The 26766-nt window shown below is 41.4% G+C and overlaps 1 protein-coding gene across 1 annotated transcript in view; it reads right to left on the bottom strand.

The window, feature by feature from the left end:
* DNAH9 (dynein axonemal heavy chain 9) overlaps window positions 1-26766 on the bottom strand; it is a 1128006-nt gene that overhangs the window by 314904 nt on the left and 786336 nt on the right. Inside the window, exons 55-56 of the mRNA XM_029600235.1 lie at window positions 22475-22679; window positions 4103-4267 (exon numbers count right to left, since the gene is read on the bottom strand). Of these exons, the coding sequence (XP_029456095.1) occupies window positions 4103-4267; window positions 22475-22679 (370 nt within the window). The remainder of the gene's footprint in view (window positions 1-4102; window positions 4268-22474; window positions 22680-26766) is intronic.

Raw genomic sequence — 26766 nt, 5'->3', positions numbered from 1 at the left:
TCCTTAAATTGTTTACCTGTGTTTTCATAGTGGTTTTTTTCTGGTTTTCTTGATGTAAGAAGGAAATCTGAATAAAGATTAAATTATTAAAAAAACACACATTGTTTTACAGTTTCTTTCCTCTTTCTGTCCAGGAACATCTTATACTGGAACAAGGAAACATTTAGTCTCCAGAGCTTGGAAAAATTAGAGTTCCCAGGTGGGCAAGGAATTCCTGAGTTGGATGAGAAACTCCTTCCAAACTGGTTTAAAAAAGTAAAAGAAATCCCTGTTTGCACAGAGAGCTCAATTGCCCTCTTTCCCCAGGATGCAAAGACTCCTGTGTGGTGTTCTCAGTGATCTTGAATAATACTTTACTCATGGTTAGAAGTTCTTTCAAGTTTTACTTGATCTCAGGGTCCCTGATGTGGAAGATCCAGGCTGGCTTAACAGCTCAAAATGTCCTTTGGATGGGTGAGAAGAGAGGCAGCCGAACCCTTCTTCCCAGATCTTCCAAAACAGTCTTTTCCCAAAAATGATGCAAACACCGGAAAATCCTGGCCTCAGGTCACCACATCCTCCATCCTTGTTGAGGGTGTAGAGGGGCAGGTCATCACCTATCTACACAGCCATAAGCACAGGGTTCCCCATTCCCTGAGTCCAGGTGGAATGCAGGGTTTCTCCAGGCTTCCTACCAAGAAAAATGACTTTAGGCTCAAAATATTCCTGGTATGCCACTATTACACACTACCAGGGTGTGGATAGGAAAAAGCAGATTTCCGACCCAACACAAAGACTACCAGCAGGGTTTGCTGGAGCTCTACAGCAGGCCCAAAAATCCAAATTTATGCAAAACCTCCAGATACCTCCTAAACCTTCAAAAAACAAGCTACACTGCCCCTTGAACACTTTGTGGAGTGCAGTTATAAAACCTCTCAAAGAGGATGGCCATTCTAGATCCCTCAAAGAAGGGGTCTGCATTAGAATGGATTCCCTCCTTACTCACTAACCTGCACCAATCTTAGCTGGCACAGGAAGATCCAGGACTTACTGGTAACAGAACTGTCTGTTACATGCACAAAAAATATGCATGTAAAACTGTGCATTCTGCTTAGTGCCCTCATATTGAAATCCTATACTAATGAAGGCATTATCTATTACCCCCAATGCAGACAGTTGTGTTGGCTTAACTCATGTTTTCTTAGCACTGGATATTTTACTCCTGGTCAGAGGTGGAATAAAGTTTCCACTGCAAGTAGTCTATGGGCGGAATCTGGCGTTCTGGTATTGGGATTTATAGTTGGGCTGTATGAACAAAGTACATGCTTTTTGCACACACAGAATGTTTTCTGTGCATAAATATGATTTATGTGCATAAAAAATATTTTCCATGTTCAAAGCATTCTTGTGTACATAAATCATATTTTAAGTGCACAAACAGCATAAATCATGTTTTGTGAGTATAAAAGTCTTATGTGCACAATATACGATTTTTTTTACGCATAAATCATATCTGACAGACTCCTCCGCTTCCCCAGTTAAAATGTGCAATCAGCTTATTTTCCAGTCGGTGCATACCATTAGCTTATCAACAGGAGTTAAAAACATTATTAACCTGTGCGTTAAGAACCTGTGCATTGAATTTTAAGACATATTTTAACCCACACCTTATGACATTGGGCTCCTTATGGCTCTCTTGAGCAAAAACTAGGATAATTTGTGGTACACATCTGGATTTAGATTCCTGGCAGCTTCCAATGTTATCTCCGTTAGGTGTACAGCTTAACAGAAAAGTTCTCAAGGACTTTCAATGCAGCTTGTTGACTGGCCACTAGGTGTCACTATATCAGCAGCAGGAAACGTTCTGTCCACTAGAGGATGCTGAAATGCTACCTAAGCAGCATTCCCAGCCATGGCCAGGATAAGAAACAGGCACCAGAGGAAGGTGACCAACTACATCTATTTTTCAGAGCAGGATAACCTAAACCTTGTTATATTGCATTGCATGCATGGACTCAAAACTACAAGTCCTAGCACACAACGGGGTAAAACTAGGACTGGATTAACCTGTCTTGAAAAAATGAAAGCCATTGGCAACTCTAAAGGAAAGTTGAGGATGGAACCAGGATCACCTATTTGACAAAAGAGTTTGGTAACAATGAAGTTAGCACAATTTTTCGATTTAATACAGAGATTGTAATATCTAAAAATGTGTGCTGCTAAGTACTGTGGGGGCAATTTTGAATAGCCAGTGTTCTTTACAACATATGTGAGCACTTTCAGCCCACATACATTGCAGTCAATTTGCAAAGGAAAAACATGTCGTTCTCCTTTGAAAATGAGCAGTGGCAAAGTATATGCACTATGTTATGTACTTTATCCTGTTACCTTAAAATTATATAAAAAAAAAAGGCAAAGTATTTTGCACCAATTTATATGAAACATAGAAACGATGGCAGAAAAGCACCAAATGGTCCATCCAATCTGCCCAGCAAGCTTCTTAAGATAATAACTGCCTCTTTGTGCAGGTTACTACCATGTTTCTCTTAAGGGTAGTAACTGTCACTCTGTGCAGTTATCCCCAAGCCTTATGATACCCATAAAAATTGAAGCTAACATTTTTTACTCGGCGATGGGCATTCTTGAAAATTCAGACAGGGTTGCTTTCAAGCTTTGCTTATGGACTTGGCCACAGAAGCAGTCCTGTGCTTTTTCCTTATGTCTGAATTTCAGTACCCAGACCATAGAAGTTGGGCCCTCATGGCTGTTTGTATCCTATTCCCCTTGTCCCCTGCCCTTGAAGTGGGGAGCAATGTTGCAGGTGCATTAGAATCATCAAGAAATCTTGGTTAAGCGTGATGTGATCTCCATGCCTTCTGTTAAGGGTAGTATCCACCACACCAGCAAGTTACCCTTTGGGCAGCTGATGGGAGTTAAATTACACACATACTTTTGAAAATATAAAGTGTGAATGCTGTTATCCTCCCCATCCCAAGTACCCCTCTTTTGAACCCAGTGAAGGTGTGCACGCTGTGAAATCCTGTGCAGAGGGTGGTAATTCTCAGCCAAGCAATTCTATCTGGGTGAAGAGCTATTTACCCAAATAAATGTCTTCAAAAATTGTCCTTTGTAACCTACTGAGGATTTAGCTGTCACAGACAGAAGAAACATTCATCTGTAGACATTAATCTGTTCTACCAACAAAAGACATAGGACTGGGAAGGAAGGAGAGCAAGGGCCTTCCCTTTAAACTCTTACAAGCGACGGAGATACATGTGTAAATGTAACTAAACTATCATAGCAATTTTCAAAAGCCAATTTACACGCTTTGATGTAGATTTCAAAAGCCTGGCACATGCATCAATTGGGGGATGTGCACACAAGTTGGGTTTACGCATAAAGCCACAAAGATGCGCACGTATTTCCGCTGCATGCACATCTCACTTTATTTCAAAGAGGGGCATGGGCATTACGAGATGCAGTCAAGAGATGCGTGTGTAAATACTTACGCACTGGGCATGCAGCCAGGACCAGTGCTGCATAAGTTTACTTCTGCTATGGAGAAGGTGTAACTTCAAAAATAAAACAAACTAGCCATTTCTAAAGGGTTTGAAGAGTCTGGGGAAACCAGAGGGAGTGCAGGTTATTAAACCAGTGTGGGGGGGGGGGGTGTTTGGAGGACCTAGCTCTTAACAGGGTGAACTGGTAAAACTGGTAATGACATGGATGCGCACTCATTATAAAATACCCTGACTTACACATAGAATCGGGATTTATGTGCCTAGGCGCTTGCACATTTAAAATTGGGCGCACATGTGAGTGCATCCAATGTATTTTATAGCATGCACACATATTATAAAATCGCCGCATCCCTGGGTGCGCGCCAATGCACGTGTCAATGTGCGCCAGCGCGCTGCTTTGAAAACTACTGTCCCTAAGTGCACATATGCATATAAAATCTATTGACAATTCAGTGACATATATTGTAGCAATTTTCAAAACCCCACTTACACGCATAAAGTGCATTTATAAGTGTAAAACCCAGTTTTAAGAGTATAAATCCTTTTGAAAATGATCCCCAAAATGTGTTGGAAAAGCGAGCTTCCTGTGTTGGCCCAGTTACCTTTTCCTCAATTTCTGCCGCTGTCTTTTTGGTGATCTCCAGGTTCTCCACTAGGGCCGTGTCTCCAAGGAAGTTCCCGGAGGCAGAGGAGAGGCGGGACAGCAGGTTGTCCTCCAAGGTTTTCAGTGTGATCTTGAATCCGTTCTGCTGTTTGGTCAGGTTTGACTGCAAAAAGAAAGGAGCAGGATTACTGAGTGGGAGGAACGGCAAGCATATTGTGCAGCGTGTGGTTCCAGACCCACAGGCTACTACTCCGTGTCACTTTTCTACCGTGCAGAAATATTTAAATTCTGCTACATAGAATATAGCTTAGAGCCAATAAGCATCAATGCTTTCAACTTTTAATAAGATTAAAACCTGCTGTAAGAGGTAAGCAAGATGCAGTACTAGGGTCAGTTTTTCTGAAGCTGTTTTATTTTTGGGAAAAAAAAAAAAAAACAACCAATCTGAAAATGGATTGAAAAAATGTTGCTTGGGCTACCTTTTGCTTGGCTTCTCCTTAGATGCTTTCCAATCTGCCACAAAATGACACCCCCCACCCCCCAATCCTTGTGATCTTAAGAATTGTTTCATATCCATCCTTTGGGTCAGCCTGAGTTCCCAACTCTTATGTATTATTTATTTATTTCCAAACATTTCATATTCAGCTTTTTTTTTTTTTTTTCCAGCCTGGTCTCAAAGCGGATTACAATATAATTACAATGGAGCAGATTCTAGAACTTTGACAAACAGTATCAGAACTAATTAATTTAACTTAATACACAATAAAAGGTCAAACTTTGAAAATAGTACCAAAAAAAATGTAATTCAACATACAGTAAAAAGGTCACTACCAGAACCAGAAACATAACAAGAACTATAGCTCTCCAAGGCAAGTGCTCATGGGGTGGCGGAACTTAGATAAATTACAAAGCAAACAGATAGCAATATCTTTGAATTGACACGGGGTACCATATCAAAATCAGAGTCTAGAGTAATGGCTCTGTTTGCCCTCTCTGGTAAGTGCTCATGGTCAATTACAGTCAAAAATTAATTTTGGTGCATGTCAAACCCAATCTTTGGCTGCAGAATGGGCTTTTACCATTCAGAATGCTTAAACTGGTTGGGCTGATTAGGGGGTTCTGGTTGTCTAAACTGCATGCAGTTAAATATTTATCTTTCAATTAAGCACTTACCAAAGTCTATCAAAATAATCTTTGCCATTAGAACAGGAGGGCATAAAAGTCTGAACAGAAATGCCTGGGAAATTGCAAACAAACATCCCTGTAGCGATTGCTTTTGACCCACAGGATAATTTGGACACAAAGAGCAATACAGAAGCATAGAAAGGAAAAGTGACTCCGGTTTTCCAGAAATATAGTAATGTAACCCCCAAGGGCAGAACAGGGGAGGGAGAGCTTTAGAACTGTCACAGAGCCAAAATGAAAAACCTCTCTCCCTCACCTTTCCTCCAATGGCAGTCATACATAAAAGAACACTTCTCTGTAATTTGATTATTAACAATACAGATGGTTTCCCAGAAGATAGGGGAGAGAAGTAAGTGCCACAAGATTTGGTTGTAGAAAAAAATCAATCAATAATAAAAACCTGAAATACAATAAATGTTGATTCACAGCAATAAATACCTCAACACAATACATTTATTTTTATAAAGAACCCAAACTGAAGATAACTTAATTTAGCAACAAAAAACATTTCTTTAAATACTTTCCAGGGATACATTTAACAGCTTCTAGTGAAATATTCAACAGGTAAGTATATTTCCTTTAAATGTTTGTCTTTCACTATTAACTATTTTATTTTTCCCTTTCAGGTTTTTTAAAGAATTCTAAATATTAACTCCTTCTTTCTTTTATCTTGCAGGTTCAAGAATTCACCAACAACAAAAACATTAGATACGTTTCAGTTTGAATGATTAATACAACCTTGTAGTGCACATTTTTTAAAACAGGAATATGATTCTTTTCTCAAAACTGTTTCATTCAGATTTCAGTTCTTACTCAGAAAATTATCAAGTAAATGCAAATTATCTTCAATACTCAAGAGGTGAGAACACTTTCTCTTTGTACCATTTTCTGTTTCCCTGAGTTTGGCTTTCTTTTTTTTTTTTATAATTAATTTGTATTGATCCCAATACCACCATCACATAACATGAAAATACTTATGTACAAATCCTTGATCACCATAAGTACTTTTCCAACATAACCAATATTACCTCAAATAGTTGAATCTAGGCATTTTCATTATGTTCCCTTACTCTTCCCCCTCCTCCCATTATTGTCTAACTACAACATCCATTTTCATAACATCCTCCAATAAGCAAAACTCCTTTTTACAGTCTAGTTTGTCACCTATGTTTGTTTCTGCTGCATCCACTGCTCATATGGCTTACAGATCTTTTCAAAATTCTGTTGCCTATTCCATTTAAACGCTGTAAGCTTGCTCATACACGGGCCGATGCAATAATCTGAGCGTTAAACTGTGTGCTGGTGTTCAGCGCATATTTTTAATGCTCAGGTAATTTTTTATTTTTTTTTTAACTCCCGATGCAGTAAACTAATAATATGCTAATGCAACAGGAATTCAAGTACTTATCCGGCTAAGTAGCGCTGACCTGCACCAGATAGACAGATAACTACCAATTCATACTGCTATCTAGCAGCAGCTTCCCACTCCCAAATAGACCGATGAGTCGGTAGTTATCTGGATAAGGGACGCTGGTGGCTGCCACCACTTTACCTGCTCAGACTTTTTTATAGCACCTTATAACTATTGTCCACTATTAGAGCTAATATAGAGCCACTCTCCTGTGAATTGATGCACATATCCCAGGTCTGATCATCCAGTGTCTGCCCTAAATCATGCTCCCATGCCAATACATGACTAGGTTTTACTTTTATATCAGCATTCAATATACTATAAAACTTAGATATTACTCGTGTCGACCAGTCAGCATAGTTGCAAAACCCTTCAAAGAGTGTTTTTACCTTTTAGTGAATCACTTAACAACCTCTTTTTGTTTCATATAATGTTGTACTTGAATATAAAAATAAAAATCCTCATCAGTCAGTGCCAAAGTACTTTGTACCATAGGAAATGACTGTACTCCCCTTCCCTCCCACATCTGGTCCAATCTAGTTCATCCCCGCTCTCTCCATTTACCAAAGCCTTCCGTATTCATACCTGGCACAAATTCCCTGTGGAAATGAAATGATGCACTATAACAGTAGTCCTGTCTCCTCCAAAGTAATGTTTCCATTTATCCCTTAATTCCAAAGTCAGGCCTGGAATGGGCGGCACCAAATCCAGCAAACATCTCGCTTTTTGGGGGGGAGAGCAATGGCAACACCTCTAATGGGAATGTTTTCGTTAGTCACCCTCCAAGCAGACCTACCGTTTCATCTCATTTCTTTTGTGCCAATCAATAGCTCGAAGCTGTGCTGCCACACAGTACCAATGAAGGCATGGAACCCCCAATCCCCCTCTTTTCTTTAATTAATACAATACTTCCCCTGCTACTCTGGGTAGGTGCTTTTTCCATATAAATCTAAATAATTGTTTTGCCAAGTTTTAAGGGCTTCATCTGGAATATGAATTGGAAGTATTTGGAAAAGATAACTAAATCTCAGCAATATATTCACTTTTTATAACTGCTATCCTCCCAAGCCAGGTAATTTCTCCCCTATCCCATCGCTGTAAATCTTGTTATTTTTTTCAGCAGCCCTTCATAATTCTGTGGACCATAAGAACATGCCATACTGGGTCAGACCAAGGGTCCATCAAGCCCAGCATCCTGTTTCCAACAGTGGCCAATCCAGGCCATAAGAACCTGGCAAGTACCCAAACACTAAGTCTATTCCATGTTACCATTGCTAATGGCAGTGGCTATTTTCCAAGTCAACTTAATAGCAGGTAATGGACGTCTCCTCCAAGAACTTATCCAATCCTTTTTTAAACACAGCTATACTAACTGCACTAACCACATCCTCTGGCAACAAATTCCAGAGTTTAATTGTGTGTTGAGTAAAAAAGAACTTTCTCTGATTAGTTTTAAATGTGCCACACGCTAACTTCATGGAGTGCCCCCTAGTCTTTCTATTATCCAAAAGAGTAAATAATTGATTCACATCTACCTGTTCTAGACCTCTCATAATTTTAAATCTCTATCATATCCCCCCTCAGCCGTCTCTTCTCCAAGCTGAAAAGTCCTAACCTCTTTAGTCTTTCCTCATAGGGGAGCTGTTCCATTCCCCTTATCCCCTTACCAATTCTCACTCCATGATATTTCACACCCACTCTTACCACTTTAAAAGGACATCTGCTTCTTATTCCTTCCACCTGTTCGGCCGAGGCTGAGATATTCAATATTTTTTACTTTTCCTCATTAATTTTATATACCCTACCAAATATCTCCAGTTCCAATGACAGTGGTGTAGTGACATCTCTGAGTGAGCCAACGTAAATAGGACATCATCAGTACATAATCCTAGTTTGATTCTTCTGATCCAGCTTTGATACCCTGAATTCCAGCGAGGTGTCTAATTCTCTTGGCTAAAGGTTCCAAATAAAGCACAAAGAGAAGCGACAAGGAGCAGCCCTGCCAAGTTCCTCTGCATACTGTAAATGACGGAGAATATCCCCCCCCCCCCCTGTTGTACTGCTTACAAGCTCCATTACAGGCACAACTTATAAAAGCAGTGAAAAACTTTTTGACATGTCTCACAAGAAGTCATTATTCTGTTCTTCTAAGCTTTTGATTTTTTTTTATCATAGGCAGCCTTTATAATTACTAACATTATAACATGACATTTGTGCTTCAATCTTGCACTTGTTTCCTAGACAGATAGGAGCTGTATGTTAGACAAAGAGATGCTGCAGTACCAGAAAGAACTGGGTTACAAGGTTATAGAAAACATCCTTAGCACAAATACAAGGACGCTAACACCAAAAAATCAAGAAAACATTTGCAATAATTAATTAGCTTGCAATAGCACAACTGCAGATCACCTTAAGAAATTGTCTTGCAAATGAGCTAAGCCAACACCGGTTTCAGAGCCAGGCACTTACAACACCTCTTCTAGATGTGAACCATAACAACCGACAGTTATGCAAGCCACCACACTTACCCTAAAAACGCCAGCACATTCCTCCATGCTAATTTTTCCAGTGCATGGCAGGACGCCACTGGAACAACCGTCTCCAGCCACCCACTGACGCCCAAGGATGATGTTATCTTCTTCAGCCCTATAAAAGGGCACAGCAGATGTCCCTACCTTGCCTCAGCAACAGGTACCTTGCCTCATCCAGCCTGCCTTCCAGCCATGCCCTATTTCTGTTTCCTTGTACTGGTTATCTTACTCTTGTCTTTGAAGTCTTTCCATGCCTTGACTTATCTGTCCTTTCTTATCTGTTCCTCTGTCTCTCATTTGTCTTGGCCAGTCTCTCTGGTTCTGATCTCAGCCTTGCACGTAGACCTATCTTTTGCTTGCAGCTTGGACCTGACCTTAGCCTTAAATATGGACCGCACCTTCTCTGCCACCATCCTCGATTCTTGGACTGCCTCTAGACTCTGCCTTGCTCTTGAATTTCCTGTCAGTCGCAGGAACCCAAAGGCCTAATCTACGGGGGAGATGGCTGGCACAGGTGAAGTCTTAGCCTGGCTTGTGTCAAAGCGTGTTCTCCAGCTGTCGGCACAACCCTCGTGGGCTCACGCTTATGCCGTTCCTTACACCAACAATTCCCCAGCAGCCGGGGGATAATCCTAAAATAGAGACTGCTAAGCAACTTATGGGTGCTTTTTTCCTCACAGGGTTTTAGTCAGAAAGTCACATTGGTAATTCATACATGGAAGCAGCAGTTGATATGGCATGTTAGCTCCTCACTGTTTTCATAACAACAAAGTAATTTTCTATTGTAATATTTTCTGAATCCCTGATCCTTGTAACTTTGATAAGTAATAAACATAGTCATTAGATCATTGTGTTGGTCTGTGGCATCGTGAGTGGTCTTAGGATAGCCAGAGGACAAATTCAGGCTGGAATCTGGCAGAAATCTTGTATAAACTCCTTTATTAATTACAAGAAAACAAACAAAAGCAGCTCTGTTATTCTTCACAGTTCAACACAAATGTAGTATCACAGCTTACAGTTCAGCAGTACTCTTTTTCTCTAGGTTTCCTTCTCTCCCCTAAGCCTGCTGTTCCCTCCTGGGCCTGTCTATTTATACACCTTCCCAGGGACCTCTGCCTGGTTCTGCTGTCTTATGCTTAAGGTGTACCAGGGCAGATCTCTGGATCTGGTCCTCCTTTAAGGTGTTTTGGGGCTTTTTCCTGTAAACTCATTCACATAGCCCTAATAAAGTCTTCATTATCTAAGACAAAGTGTAGTGTTATTATCTGATAAGCTCAGATCATTGAAAAAAGTTATATGCAGAGGCCTTACACCTCAGCAAGGAGCTCTTTAGCACAGATGCTATTGTTTTCCATGGCAGCTTATTCTTCCTGGACACTCTGACCCTGGCCCAATGTCTTCTCCAGTTACATCGGCCCAGAGCATGCCAGCGCAGGTCAAGGAACAGTCAGTTCCCATGGGGTGTAGGACCCTAGCACAGACCAAGGAGTCAACTGTTTCATCAGCATGAAGCCCCTTGGCTCCTAAAAGCAAGCAAGAAACCATTCGCAATGGAAAGAAAAGCCTTGGCACAAAGAGTAGTAGGACAGGCACTAATGGTTCGGCCTGTTGGTCAGCCAGCGGAGCATATAGCCTCAACTGAAGCAGAGCATGTTGACGCCAAATGTGTCCTGGATCCCATTGCCTGCTCCACTGAGCTCTTCCTTGATGCCACCAGTCACGGCAGCACCCAGTGAGGACAAACCCATCTATCAGAGGAGGACATGTCCCCTCCTACTCCAGTACAGAGGAGCCCTCCACAGATGGCATCCCAAATGTTCGAGATGGTGAGGAATTTATTTACCTTCTTGAAGACCAGAGACAGAGGATGGAGCCTCTTCTGTCCAGGATGGAGGACCTTTTACTGTACAGTGAAATTCAGGGAATCCCGAAGATGTCCAAGCAATCCTTGAAGGAGCTTCGCCAGAGAGAATGAGTACTCTCAAGTTCACAACTAATTCCCCTCCCCTCAGGGTATCTCTACCTGGGTTTCGGAGGGAGAAGATGGGGAGTCAGGACAGTCAGAGTAATTAAATCACAAGCGGATTGTGATACATTACAGGAGGACCTTGCAAGACTGGAAGATTGGGCATCCAAATGGCAGATGAAATTTAATGTGGACAAGTGCAAGGTGTTGCATATAGGGAAAAATAACCCTAGCTGTAGTTACACGATGTTAGGTTCCATATTAGGAGCTACCACCCCGGAAAAAGATCTAGGCATCATAGTGGATAATACTTTAAAATCGTCGGTTCAGTGTGCTGCAGCAGTCAAAAAATCAAATAGAATGTTAGGAATTATTAGGAAGGGAATGGTTAATAAAACGGAAAATGTCACAATGCCTCTATATCGCTCCATGGTGAGACCGTACCTTGAATTCTGTGTATAATTCTGGTCGCCGCATCTCAAAAAAGATATAGTTGTGATGGAGAAGGTACAGAGAAGGGCAACCAAAATGATAAAGGGGATGGAACAGCTCCCCTATGAGGAAAGGCTGAAGAGGTTAGGGCTGTTCAGCTTGGAGAAGAGACGGCTGAGGGGGTATGATAGAGGTCTTTAAGATCATGAGAGGTCTTGAACGAGTAGATGTGACTCGGTTATTTACACTTTCGAATAATAGAAGGACAAGGGGGCATTCCATGAAGTTAGCAAGTAGCACATTTAAGACTAATCGTAGAAAATTCTTTTTAACTCAATGCACAATAAAGCTCTGGAATTTGTTGCCAGAGGATGTGGTTAGTGCAGTTAATGTAGCTGGGTTCAAAAAAGGTTTGGATAAGTTCTTGAAGAAGTCCATTAATGGCTATTAATCAAGTTTACTTAGGGAATAGCCACTGCTATTAATTGCAACAGTAGCATGGGATATTCTTAGTGTTTGGGTAATTGCCAGGTTCTTGTAGCCTGGTATGGCCTGTTGGAAACAGGATGCTGGGCTTGATGGACCCTTGTTCTGACCCAGCATGGCAATTTCTTATGTTCTTATGTTCTCCATCAGGTCACCCAAGATTCCTTCCTTGGTTGCCGCCTTCTTCATCTAGGTCATGAATGAGTGAACCACTATGGTTTGATAAGGGGGTCTACGGAGATCCCGTCTGACCCTTCCCCAGCTCTACCAAAGCATACTTAACCTCCTGAGGGACCTTAGCTATTCTCATTTTCTAAAGAAAATGTCAAACATGCTGTCCCATTCATCTTAGGAAGGAGGAACTGAGAATGGATGTTTTGGGGTTGTTGCAGTTTACCCAGTCTCCTGCTGAAACTACTTCTTGCACAGGGCATAGTCTTTTTAAGGAGCTCCAGATGACAATATGGTAATCTTCCATGTCTTGTCTACCCAAAGACATGTAAGATAGACAAAGTATAGAGTCCAGGGCTTAATTTGTGGGGGAACTGCCCGGAACTAAGTTCCAACACTTCTTTTCAGATATAAGAGGAAGAACAGAGGGGGTTCCTCCCCCACAAGGCATTCTGTAGGGAAGAGGGAAGTAAGCCTGGAACAGCTATTCTGCTCCCTAATTCAGTCCCCTTTGCTCCTGTTGTACAAAAAACAGAACGGGAGGGTATGATCCTGCAGCAGACACTGCAGTCTAAAGCACAGATATACAAAGGGGTTGAATTAGCACAACTTTGATACCTGTGAGCAGTAGCGCCAATTATCCAGACTTCAACCCTGGCTACTACGCTATTGCACAAAAGTTTAAAACTTGTGCTAACTTCTGAAAGAACAATCTAGAATTTTTTTCTGCCACCTTTTTTCCAGGACTTGAGGAAGTGGATCAGAGCTGATGGTGTAAATCAGTTCTGGTGAGTGAAGAACAGCTGGGGATTGAGCGTTGAAGGGGGATGGGGATGAAGAATCCCTGGGGTAAGGAGGAGGAAGTGTGAGTTCAAGTGTATGTGTGTGTATTTGTGAGTTTATAACCATGTCCTGGCCCTAACCTATCGCATGTCACACAGCCCAGACTCTGGCCCTTCCTCCCCCTATTTCCAATTCCTTTTTATCTTTAAGCACTGATAAGAGTCTGGGGTTTTTCCTGGGTTTGGAGTAGTTCAGCTACTGCACCATACTGTGGGCAGAGGACTCAACCTTGAAATGTGCAAAATGCTTGTTAGAGCATTCTAACACACCCCCCAATAAACACCAAAGATCTTTGGATATATTTGAGGTTTGTGATAATAATACATTTTTCATTGTTCTGGTTTTCTTTCACATCCTCAGCAACAAGAGTCTACAAAGGAACAACACAAAACTACATACCTCATAGATTTACAAATATATTTTGTAGCCTGAAAGATTAAGACCATTTCATACTTCCAAGCATCAATTAAGCAAGCAAACAGAATCACATGTAGGGCTTCCGTGTGTGGAAGTGAAAGTTAGATTTCATAAGCTAGCTAATTTTACTTGCAGGAGAGTTGAGGAAAAGGCAGGGCAGATTTTTCTAATTTCTTTCAATTCCAGAAGCTCCCAAAAGCTGACGGATGGCTGGAAAACACTGTATGCCAAAGCTGTTGCTGCTGTCCAGACAGATGTCCTGATCCACAGCGAGGAACTGGTTCAGTGTGAAAGATGTCTACAGATAGACTCCCTCAGGAAACAGGTGACGGAATTCAGAGAGGTGGTGGTGAGAATGAGGGCTACACTGATGAGATGATCACCGAGGCATCAAAAATGGAAAACTCAGAGGGGAACGTGAAATTGGACCATGTGAGGACAGCTGGACACAGATTACTACAGCAACTAGACTCTATACTATGGCTTCAATTTCCCTTGAACTGAAGAATTGGTTAGCAGCCCTGGAAGTGAAGGAAGAGAAACCATCCTAGGATGAGGAGGAATCGAAACATGCAAACCCCAAAGTTGTGGGATTAACAACCACTGCACTTAGGAGGTGTAGGGTAGTGATGGTTGGGACTCACTCCTGAGGGGCATGAAGGCATCAACTGCTGACCAGACACGTTATCTTGGGAAGTATGCTGGGTGCCAGAATCCAAGACATTACAGAGAGGTTGCTGAAAATCCTCAAGCCTACTGACTACTGTCTGATGCTGCTCATCCATGTTGGCAGGAATGATACTGCGAGGTACCACATAGATCATCTCAAAAGTGAATTCATTGCTCTGGGAGAGAAGGTAAAGCAGATAGGTCCACAGGTACTATTCTTCTCCATCACCCCAGTCAAGGATAAAGGCCCAGGCAGAGAAGCTCACTTCTGGAGATAAATGAATGACTGCATGGATTGTGTTGATGAGAGCATTTTGGCTTCTTGGCCCATGGGATGATGTTTCAAGGACTGCTGAGCAGAGATGGGGTCCACCTGTTGACGAAGGGGCACAGAGTCTTCTAACAGACAAACTTACTGAGGAGGTTTAAACTAGGATCATCAGGAATGGATGAATAAAGCTGGGGTCCGTGAGACCATTCCAGGGGTCCTCCAGAAGGGATGGCAGAAAGTTTAGCTAGGGAGAAAATGAGCAGCCTGCTACTACCTGTAATTAGCTGAGCTGCTGCCACAGGTCAGGAGAGTGGGACCTATTACGGCCCTGAAAACCTCACCCCACATTGCTGAAGATCAAGAAGAGGAGGGACAGAGAGGGCCATTCGCATTCATTAGAAGCCTCAAACCACACTGCTGAATGTTTAGCAGAGGTGGGAAGGAGAGGAACCAATTGTAAACCCTAATGCTGCACTTTGTGAGGATGTGGAGAAAAAAGGGGCCAACTGTCAGATCCTTTGCAGCCTCTGCTGCACACTGAGGAAAGCTGGGCTATCTCAGCAGTGAGAAACAATTCCCACTATTGCTACATGCTCTGCCACTGGCCTGACAAAGAGAAAGGATAGGAGAGCTGCACCAGAAAAGTGAATAGAATGGCTTGAAGCAAGAAAGGATATAATGGGGCTAAATATTGGAGTTAGGTAACTTATCAGGCTAACTCTGCTCCTCCAAAAAATGCCTCCTGCCTGTCCCAGAATCTGGCTAAATTCTAGATGGTTAACTAGTTAGCCGGATAAGTGGCTGAAAATGCCAGTTTTGCCATTTATTCTACATTCTGTCAATTTTATTGTTACAATGTAAACCGAATTGATTAGTAACTTTGTTGCTAGAACTTCGGTATATAAAACTGTTAAATAAAATAAATAAAAATTTAGATGGATAACTTTTAAGTTTAACTTTTAAGTTATCCATCTAAATGTTTTTTGAATATCATTTTATGACTATCATTTTCTGTATGTTTGTAATAATTATAAAAGAAAATAACATATAATAGTAAAGCAGACTAACAGGGGGTCAATTTTCAAGGAGGGTAAGTTTCCTAACTTTTCATGTGGGTAAACGCCTGTTTATCAATGTAAAAAGGCCATTAGAAAATTGCTATTTCCCGTAACTGAGGGTAGAAGTACCTACACTGGGAACAGCATGGATACTTTTACCTGTGGAGGAAAAAGAGGAGCAGGGCCAGGTAGAGGGAGAGAAAGTGCATACAGAGATTTAATTTTGAAATTCTTGTGCATACTTTCATGCATATATACTTTTTGTCTGCTATGAAAAGTATGCAGGAACAAAAGTATTGGCTTTCCCCTAATGGCCTGAGTTTTTAAAATGAAACTCTGCGGGCAGTTTCCCTTTCAAAATAAGATGGTGGGTCTCTGCTGGTACCAGTGCTGATTTTCTGCCAGACTATACCAAGTTGCCAACTTGGAACATTTTTGAACTTGCTTCCTTTTTCCCATTGCAGTTTTAACCTTCAATTATGATGACAATTTTTAAATAACTTTGAAAATTGCCCTTCCTACATATTCAGTTTAGATCAAAGTTTTATACATCTGAGTGCATATCATTATTATTTTTTTTGTTGTTATGGTAAGCAAAAATTAAAGAGAAGTGTAAGGAGGTCCATGAAACATTTTGAAGCTGAAAAGGGGTCTGTGTTCCCCGAAAGGTGGGGATCCCCCATTATAGATCAATTGTTGGGGGCAGTGCCTTTGTAACTTTGCCCAAAATATCATGGGATAACATTAGATTGTTCCTTAACTTACTAGATGATCTTGAATAACTGGTGGGCAGAGTCCAGGCATGTAACAACTTGCTTCAATGCCTTGTTGGCCTTAGACAGGGTGCCAGCTTCACCATACTTCACACATCAGCTCTGACTTTGGTACACTCCTGGAAGAGAGCTGTGCACCTGCCTGATGCAGGAAGCACTTGAATGCATAAAATCTACAGCACTCTCAACAACAGTATGCAGCGGGTGTCAGATCTGTATGCTCAACACCTATAAAACAGCTTCCAATTGTCAGTGGAATTGATCTCCAGATATTCATCAGGATCAGCACTATCTTCATTTAATGCAATCAGCTACACAAAAGCCTGATTACTTACATCCAATAACCTACTCTGAAGCTTGGGCAGACAGTGCTCAAAGTTTTGATGCCCTTTGGAAAAGTTTTTCCATCTTCTCAGCTCTATATCGGAATATCTTTCTCTTGATGCCAGGGTATGCACCAAATGCCAGTACAATGGGACAACTGAGGAAAATAGATAGAAAATGTATCCCAACACCCTCTTTGAGGCCACCTGGCATTGCCCTGGTGATTTCTATGCTCTTGATGATAAAAGCAGAGTTTTTCAAATCTTTCATCTGAAATGTATGACTAGGATGCCATCCAACACAAATGAACAAGCGGTATGCAGGGATTAGACACGCAAAAAGGAGTGGTGTTGGAATTTCATGCTTGCAAGTGACAGCCCTATATTCCATATTTTCCACTTTTAAGATACAAATCAATTAGTTTCTTCTCTCTGTATTATAAAAATAAAAAAAGAGCCATGCTTGGGAACATTTTACATGTCATAACAAATTCTCAGGCAAGTTCCGCGTCTTTGCGAAAACCAGGTACATGAGGAGACTGAAGAATGGTTAAAAAAAACAAACAAATTTGTCCTTATTTGCAAACCTGTGAAGAAAAAAAAAACGTAACACAGAAGATGTAAAAATAGAACACTTCCTGACAAAATGCCAACCGATCCTTTTGGATTACAATCAGGTAAAAATGATTTCATCTTGATTATTCTAGAGTCTCCTCTTTTTGTGATGAGCAGCCAGAATTTATAACCATGGGAGCCCTGGGTATAAGCCGTCAACTCTTATAACATAGCATCTGCTTATGGAGAAAACGAACCATAATGAAGTTTCACAGCTGGTTAATCTGGATGTCACTGTAGCATCTCTGCTACATGGATTGTTTGATCTGTCTAATTAGCTTAGGTGGGATCTGTCACAGGAACATAAGGCACCAAGCATCCACATTTCTCAGCATTCCTCTGTCTCTTCCATGTTATAATGATGAACAAATCGGCACAGTACAAATGCATTATAATTGACAACCCCTTGCTGACGCAGGAATGTCATCAGACAGCGGTCCATGATTTGTCTTGAACTCCCTGAACTAAAGACTGTTGCACCAAAGAGAGATCATTAGTACTGTCATTGTTTCTCCTGACTCCAAATGACAGGAGAAGCAGATGTGAGGAACACCAGGGGCGTATAAAAAGGAGAGAGTACAGAAAGTTGGGATCACAAGGATCTGTTCAATTACAGATTGTTCCTGCTCTTTTACACTTTGGGGATCATTTTGTAACAGCCTGCATATGAAAGTTGGTAAAAACGTGCATAAGTTATACCAGTTTTCAGTGAACTTACATGTGTATGTTAGCTTTGAAAATTATCCCACCAAAACTACATAATAATACCTGCTAAAATGTCCACAGATATTTTTCAGACATATCCAGCAGCATGCACAAAAGTCCAAACCCTGCTCCAACTTCGTCCCCGGGAATGCCTCTGCTCAGTCTGTGTAAACTTATGCACAAACAGGACACACAAATAATGCAAACTATACCATGTGGCCCCAAGTGTCATTTTTTAGCAGCCCATTTGTCCCTGAGCATTGTCTATTATCTCCAGCCCATCGATGTTGCGTACTTCAGTGCATCATTATGAGTTGTTGTTGATGGCACCCCCAGGCCAGAGGCAGAAATGCAGGCTGGAGAGTGGAAGAAGTCATTGGCAGAGTCCATCTTATCTGCAGCTGAAGAGTAGAAGAAGCTGCCAGCCAATTCATTGATCCATAGAGGTTAAGGGAGAAAGATTGTGTGTGTGTGTGTGTAAGTGTGTGTGTGTGTATATGTGTGTGTGTGTGAGAATGTGAGTAGGAAGAGTCCTGTCGGGCCTTAGTACAGATGAGAACCAATAATGTGGCCCCTATTAAAAAAAAAAAAAAAAAAAAAAAAGGTTTGCCCGCTCTTATCCTACACATATTCCCTCGGCCCATTTTTGTATAAAAAGAAGGCAGAAACCGACCGGAGACATGGGAAAAGTACTCACTGAGCATCGGGAGGGAACGGAGCGCAATGGGAGACCCGTTAGGAAACTATTAAAGAAGTAAACTTCAAGTTTTTCTGTGAGGAAATAAGGTGAGAGAAATCTCACAGAGCTCCTAACCCATGAGGTAAACTGCAGCACGTAAAAAAAGAGACTGAAGGGAGACCCCTGTGGCCACAGGGATTAGGACAAGCTGGGCATGCTCAGTGTGCCAGTCAAAGTTCTAGAAACTTTGACAAAAGTATTCCGTGACAGGGCTCCGTCTGATGACGTCACCCATATGTGAGGACTACCATCCTGCTTGTCCTGGGAGAATGCCCTTTTTCCCAGCACATATAGTAGCTTGGGTTATTCTCCAGGAGGGTCTTATAAAACATGCAATCCAAGCTTGTGGTTTGGCTCCAAACAGCATTAACTAGAATCTTCAAAGTACTCTCTTGCCTTTCTCAGGACCTTTTTTTTGCATCCTCTTTTGGTCTTTTTTTTGCCCACAATATATTCATTTTCTAATATTTTCACACTTTTTTGTAATATATGGCAAAGCATTAATTTTTTTAAAAAAGGGAATATCGGTAATTTTAACTGCCCTTTGAATTGTATTCATGAGGAGGGCAATTTTCAAAGGGATTTCCATGGATTTTACTTACAGAAATCGCCTGTCCAAACATTGCCCACTCTTTTTGCAAGTCATATCATGCCTGTAGTTCCATAAGGCACGTACTTTTACCCACAACATATTGCAGGAATTCCCAGGGCAGAGTTTGGCATGAAGAGAAAACTACACAAATAGTTGAGGGATTTTCAAAACTTTGGGCATAGTTTTAGCTGAAAAAATATCTGCAGAAAAAGAAGGTGCAAATCTCTGAAGGTATTTTTAGGCAATTTTAAAAGTGAAGGTACACATGTACTTTTCCTTTAAAATTTAACATAAAGGTACCTGCAAATTTTGTAGCAATGCAAGCACTTTTAAAATTGCTTCAATGGTAACATGGTAAATGATGGCAGAAAAAGACCAAGCATTCAATCCAGGCTGCCCAATAGAGATTCTTCCTCTCTAGTCTCTACCACTCTGAATAGATGAGCTTGTACATTCCCAATCCCAAATACAAACCAGTTCCTCCCCAAGACTTCCACCTGACAACTCGTGCGCCCACCATCATCACCCATCATCTATCCCAAGCATGCCCAAACCCAACTGCTGATTTGGCCTACCCTGTTTTCCATTGGTAGGCCAAGTCAGGCCTTGTCATCTTCCTCTGATTCCCACAAGACTAAATCCTCCGTGCCCCACTACCAAGCCCTGCAACAATCCTTACAGTCACCAAGATCTGCAAAACTGCTGCTCTAAATATTCAGCTTTCCTAGGGTCAGTGATGTTGGGTTTTAACCATGGTTGCTTTGTGCAGGTTCCATCATCCTTCTTGGAAGCCTGATGCATTCATATTGCTCCTTTTTAAGGCTGTAAACACCACTTTGCGCAGGTTCCATCATCATTCTTGGAAGCCTGTTGCATTCATATTGCTCCTTTTTAAGGCCGTGAACCCCATTTTGTGCAGGTTCTTCCAATGTTGTTAGGATTGTAAGTATGGCAGTTATCTGCAGCTCATGAAACAATCAGTCTTCTTGGAAGCCTGATGCATTTGTATCACCATTCTCTGCCCACTGGCTGTATTTTCTCCTATTTGGCCCTCTAAAGTTTCATATAAACTAAGTAAACAGGAAGATCCCTTCCTCATTTCTTTTACCTGTTTCCCCTTTCTTGCCTTTATCACTATTTACTATGTCTATGTTTAAATTCTGTCACAGCTTGGTTGCTATGGTCTCTGACAGTAGGTTATTCCAGATACTCAGCACTCTCTCAGAAAATAAGTATTTTCTCTTATTTGCTTCATACCTTCCTCTCTGCAATGTCATAGGGAAGGCAATTTTCATAAGCCATTCACCTGAGTAAATGGCTATCTACCTGGACAAATAGTTTGTCTGAAAACTGTTCATCCTATATGTGAGTAAAAACACACAAGGGAATCAACAACACTACCACTTTTGCATGCAGGAAAAGTAGGTGGGATCAGAAGAGGGGTTAAATTGAGGGAGGCAACAACAAGCATAGTTTTACATTTTCAAAACAATGCGTTTTATTTTTCAGGGAAATATTATTTTCAGAAATCTCTGTGTGTAATTTTCAAAAGGAAAGTATATTCTTGTTTTTATTTTGAGAAGCGGTACAAAGTCCGGAGGTAAAAGTACCCATGCACTTTGCATCTTTCGGCATAGTTCTGAAAACTGCCGTTATCTTGACCACTTGTTCTTAAATTTTCTTTTCTATGGAAAATTTCATCTTCCCATATTTTATTAAAGTCTGTCAAATATTTTAATGTTTCTATTATGTCCTTCCTGTCCTCTTCCTTCAGCAAACGCACTTTGAATGCTTTAAGCCTTGTTTGTAAGGTTTGTTTTGCAGGCCTTGTATCATTTTAGTATCTCTTTTCTGAACTGCTTCCATACTCTCGATGTCCTTATGAAGGCATGGCCTCTAGAACTGAAAACTGTAGAGCATCAATCAAAGCTTTTACTGGGTAAATGTATGTTTATTCTCGTAAAAATGTGTTTCGATTATTGCCCCACTCATGGTGGGGTCTCACAAGTAACCTATACAAGGCAATATTACCTACTTTTCCTGCCTATAATGCCTTTCCTCATACAATTGAGCATAGTTAGCCTTTCCAGGTGCTTTATTATACTGAGAACATTAAGGTCATCTGAGTTGATTACTCCTAAATCTCTTTTCTGTTTGACAGTTTCCAGCTCTTGTCCTTCTATTTGATATATTGCTAATGGATTTTTGCATCACAATTGCACGATTTTACACTTTTACAAAATGAAGCCCATTTTCCAAACTCTTGACCATGCTTCCAGTTTTTTCAAGTCCCCTTTCAGTTTTTCCACTGCTTCCAGTACACATTACATATTACAGTATTATCTGCAAATTATATTTCTTCCTCAAGTGTCTCAGCAATGTCACTAACAAAGATATTGAAAAAACTGGTCCTAGCACTGAGCCTTGGAGACCACCTACTGCTGATTTTGCCTTTACTAGAGTAGATTCCATTTTGCTAAAATCACGTCAGATCTTCCACCTCTCTGGCTAAATATTCCAGTCAATTCTATCAAGCTTAATTTCTCAGAAACAATTATCTTTATTTTTCTGGTGATCACAGGCTCAGAGCTGAACATGGCCACAGGTGCACATCTCATTGAAGCCATGCCCTTCCTTCTGCCTGGTGGAACGTTAGTTACCATGGACTGTCTATGAGCATAAGGCAAGAGAAATCTGGCAGATCTTAGCAGGCTGGACCAAGGAAAGAAAAGCAAACAAAAAAAAATCAAAAACAACAAGTTCAGAGGATAGAAATACGGGCATTTTTTTCTGGAAGAGAGATACAACATTTTCACAACTAATTTAGATCTCGCTCTAGGAAGAACTAGTGCTTTAAGGGACTGAGTTTAAGGTATGTGCATTATTTTCATGTTGTCAGATAATATGGAAAACAAGCATTATACCTATTTGCACATCTGCAAATGTTCTAAATTTGCTCACAATTAGCAATGTGTAGTCTGTTGCAGGTCATGTGGTAAAAGCTATAGAGGCCCTCCCTGCTGACATGCTTAACAGTGTATGCTTTTCAATTCTGGGGAAATTAAAGCCTACACCGAACAGAGGGGGCCTACTCATGATTAGCACACTGAGCACTCCTCTCCCTGGGCAAAGGAAACAAGCTGTTTATTATCATCAACTTCTGCCCAATAAATCATTGCTCACCTTTAACTCTTCAAGATCAGGTCGTTCCATGCTGACTACAGAAGCAAGGAGCTGGTCTTCCAAACCATCTCTGGTGACTGTGAAGTTAATAAGGGTGCACTGTGCCTGCATTTCAGGCTGGTAGTGAGGATTAGCCAACTTTGTGTGCAGGATCAGACGGAAGTTAGAGTTGTACTCACATTCTTTGTCTCCAATTTTAATATACCTGAAAAAGAAAGCTAATACAATTGGGGACTTTGCTTCTACTGTTTAAGTTTTCAAAGCATACATTATCAGGCATTTAAACTAGAAGGTGGGGGTAGCAGGAGATGGGCTGTTTCTTTTTATTTGCTTACAAAATTATTTAAAAATTTATATTTTGAGGAGAATGATTGATAAGACTGGGTGGACCGTGTCTTGCTGGGCACACCGATTGGCTTGCTGACACTTATGTTTTAAAAATATATTCTTTGATCATTTTTTCTTTGAATTGATTTTATGGTAGATTGCAAAATCTTTTTGGAATAATATTTAGTTCTCATTTTTATAGAAATATTATTAAACAAATACCTGAGTTTGGTGTTCACTAAAGACGACTCTGGAGGAGGACCATTGCTGGGGCAGACAAAATTCTGCTTACAAAAGTGAATGTATGAGAAGAACTAGGCAAACTGAAAGTAGACAAGGCCATGGGGCCGGATGAGTTACATCCTAGGAAACTGAAATAGCTCAGAGATGTCCTGGCAGGTTCGCTGAAGGACCTGTTCAATAGATCCCTGGAAAAGTTCCATAGGATTGGAGAAGAGCAGCTGTGTTCCGCTTCACAAGAGTGGTAACAGAGAGGAAACTGGAAACTACAGGCTGATTAGCCTCACCTCGGTGGTGGGAAAATTAATGGAGATGCTGCTGAAGAAAAAGTGAACTATCTATAATCGGGTGGTTGCTAGACCCGAGGCAGCATGGATTCACCAGGGCAAAGTCCTGTCAGACAAATCTGATTGATATTTTTGATTGGGTCACTAGAGAATTGGATCGAGGAAGAGCACTCGATGTGATCTACTTGGATTTCAGCAAAGCTTTTGATACAGTTCCACATACAAGGCTTGTGAATAAAATGAGAAGCTTGGGGACTGAGCAACAAGATGGGGGCATGGATTACAAACTGGTTGACTGATAGGCGACAGCATGTAATGGTAAATGGAACATACTCTGAATAAAGAATGATGTTCAGTAGAGTGCAACAGGGATAGGTATTGGGACCGGTTCTGTTCAATAACTTCATGAGCGACATTGAGGAAAGGATAGAAAATAAAGTTTGTCTATTTGTGAGTGATACTAAGATCTACAACAGAATGAACATGTTTGAAAGAGTAGAGAGAAAGAAAAGAGATTTAAGAAAGCTTAAAAAGTGGTTGAAGATTTGGCGGCTGAGATTATTGCCAAGAAGTGCAGAATCATGCATCTGGGTTGTGGTAATCCAAAAGAGCAGTATATGATGGGGGGTTGATGTGCATGGGCAAAAGAGGGATCTTGGGATAATTGTGTCTGGCGATCTGAAGATGGCGAAACAATATGACAAGGCGATAGCTAAAGATAGAAGAATGCTGGGCTGCATAGAGAGATGAACTAGTAAGAAAAAGGAGGTGATGATACCCTTGTACAGGTCCTTGGTAAGGCCCCACTTGGAGTACTATGTTCAGTTCTGGAGCCCATATCTTAAGAAGGATAGAAAAAGGATGGAGACAGTCCAGAGAAGGGTGACCAAACTGGTGTGAAATTAGTATCAGAAGGCTTATGAGGAGATGCCAAAGGATCTAAACATGTATACCGAGGGAGATATGATATAGACCTTCATATACCTGAAAGATTTCAATGATACACGAACTTCAAACCTTTTCCATTGGAAAGAAGTCAGTAGACCTAGGGGGTCACAAAATGAAACTCCAGGGGGGGGGGGGGGGGACGGGACTCAGTACCAACATTAGGAAATATTTCTTCATGAAGAAGGTTGTGGATAGGATACCTGGAGGAGGTGGTGAAGATGAAAACAGTAAAGGAAGTCAAATGGGAAAGGGATAAACACTATGGATCCCTAAAGGCTAGAGGATGGAAATAGAAAAAAAGGGTGCATGGGATGAAACTTACTGGCACGGCAATTACTACCCTTAACCAATTAGCCTTGATGCTCTTGATGCAACTGTAACAATGCTCTCTGCTTTGATAACAGAGGGGAAGGGAGGGAAGGGGAATTGGATTCAGACAATAACCAACAAGAACCCTGACTTTTACCATATGGGGAATTGATAAGCATGGTGGTAACCTGCAAGGAATAGCAGATACTACCCTAACAGAAGGCATGGGTTATTACCCTAAACCAATAAACTTTGATGCTTTTGACACAACTGCTTTGATGGCGAGAGGGGGAAGAGGAATGTGATTCAGACAACAACTAACAAAGGGCCCTGACCCTCATGATCTGGGGTACTGATATGCAGACATAGGGGAAAACACACAGGACTGTTTCTACGGCCAAGTCCAAGTCCATAAGCAAAGCACTTCAAGCAGGAGTATCTGAATTTTCCGCACACCCAGTAAAAATATTACTAGCAGTACTTTTTTTTATAGGTTATCCTAAGGCTTGGGGGTAACTGCACAGAACAGCAGTTGCTACCTTTAAAAGAAACATCAGGGTATCCTGCATGGCATGGCAGATATAAGAAGCTTGCTAGGCAGACTGGATGGACCATTTGGTCTTTTTCTGCTGCCATTACTATGTTACTATGATCACCAGCTTTATAAGCTTGCTGAAAAAAAATGCTTTTCATATATTTTTTAAACATTTTATGGCACTCTGTTAATAGAAGATTAGCTGGCCCAAGTGCATTCCATGATGTGAGTCAGGCTACTGAGAAAGCCCTTTCTTGTGCCTTATAGTATGGGAAATAAAATCCTGGAACTAGTGTCACAAAATAAGAGTAATGAGCCCTTGGGCCGCAGTTATTACTGCCTACCTTGTGTGTGTACAATATAGGCCTTAACAGGCAGCAGCTGATACACTACAAGCTGAGACCTTCTGCCTGACTAGCCACTTCCTTTTTTGGTTGAGCCCACAAGTTGTAGCAGCTAGTATGGCTTTCCAGGCTGCATAAAAGCAGCAAGGTCATGGCCGGGTTGAGTTCAAAGCAGGCAGAGAGCAAAGCGGAGTTAAGGTTCAGGCTACAATCAAGGCAGGCAGACAGAAAAGCAAAGTCAAGGTCCAGGCTGTGGTCAAGGTAATGAGAAATCAGATCAGAGGGAGAAACACAACAGGACAGACAGAAGAGAGCAAGTCTGGAACAAGGCGGGACAGGAGCAAGGCAGGAACATACAGGAACAAAACCAGGTACACGCAACTAGCACTGCAGAATGAGCAGGAGACCTTTTGCGACGGCACTGGAAGATGGCATCAGGATGTGATGTCACCTGAGCATGTCACTGGAAGTCCAGCTAGCAGGTCCTATAAAAGGAGCTCAGGAACTGCAGGAAGTTCAGCCATGTTCCTTGAGGTGAGGTGCTTTACAGTACCCCCTTCTCTCTTAAGCCCCCTCCCCAGGCCCCTAGGCTTAGGTTTATGGGGAAAGAGCAAGTGAAACCTTTTGGTTAGGAGTGGGGCTTCAACATTGGCTGCTGGTACCTAGGATTTTTCCTCAGGACCATATCCCTTTCCTTGTCATCGATAAGTATTCAAGATTCCTTGCACTTCAAATTCTTTTTGGGCTATGATGAATCTGCAGTGGGCATTGGTGATTGTCTGTCTCTCCACTTAAGAACCATGGGCTTTAGTAGAGAAAGATGGAAGGGCATTGTGGATTCACAGAGTAGGAGCTAGCTTAAGTTGTTATGTGACAGGTCCAACCTGTCTCAGGATGCGCTAGGGAACGATTAAGTGAGGAGTGAATTTAGTGTAGATAAGCTTCAAGTGAAGGTTCATGTACTTAACCAAACCAGAGTTCCTGGTGAGAGTGGGGGCACATGGTACCTTCTTCTGTTGGCACTTTTCTTATCTGTTTTAGCCACTTTAAAGAGTTGAAGAGTTCCTTCCCAAAGTTCCAGATGATTGGCCTCTGTTTGGTTGGCTGCTGGTGTCACAGTGGTTAAAGGTAATGAAGGGGCACCTTGTTGTGTCTACCATGGATGATGAAGAAAGGAGAGGATCCTGAAGATTCTCGGGTATGATTATTATAACACAACTCGACCCATGGCAGTAATTGGGTCCAGTCATTCTGCTGCACAGAAACATAGGCCCAAAGAAAGGTTTTCAGGGTCTGATCGGT

Source organism: Rhinatrema bivittatum, chromosome 4, assembly GCF_901001135.1.
Source record: "Rhinatrema bivittatum chromosome 4, aRhiBiv1.1, whole genome shotgun sequence".
NCBI lineage: Eukaryota > Metazoa > Chordata > Amphibia > Gymnophiona > Rhinatrematidae > Rhinatrema > Rhinatrema bivittatum.
Note: the sequence above shows the minus strand (reverse complement) of the source record. Positions and strands in the feature narration are given on the sequence as shown.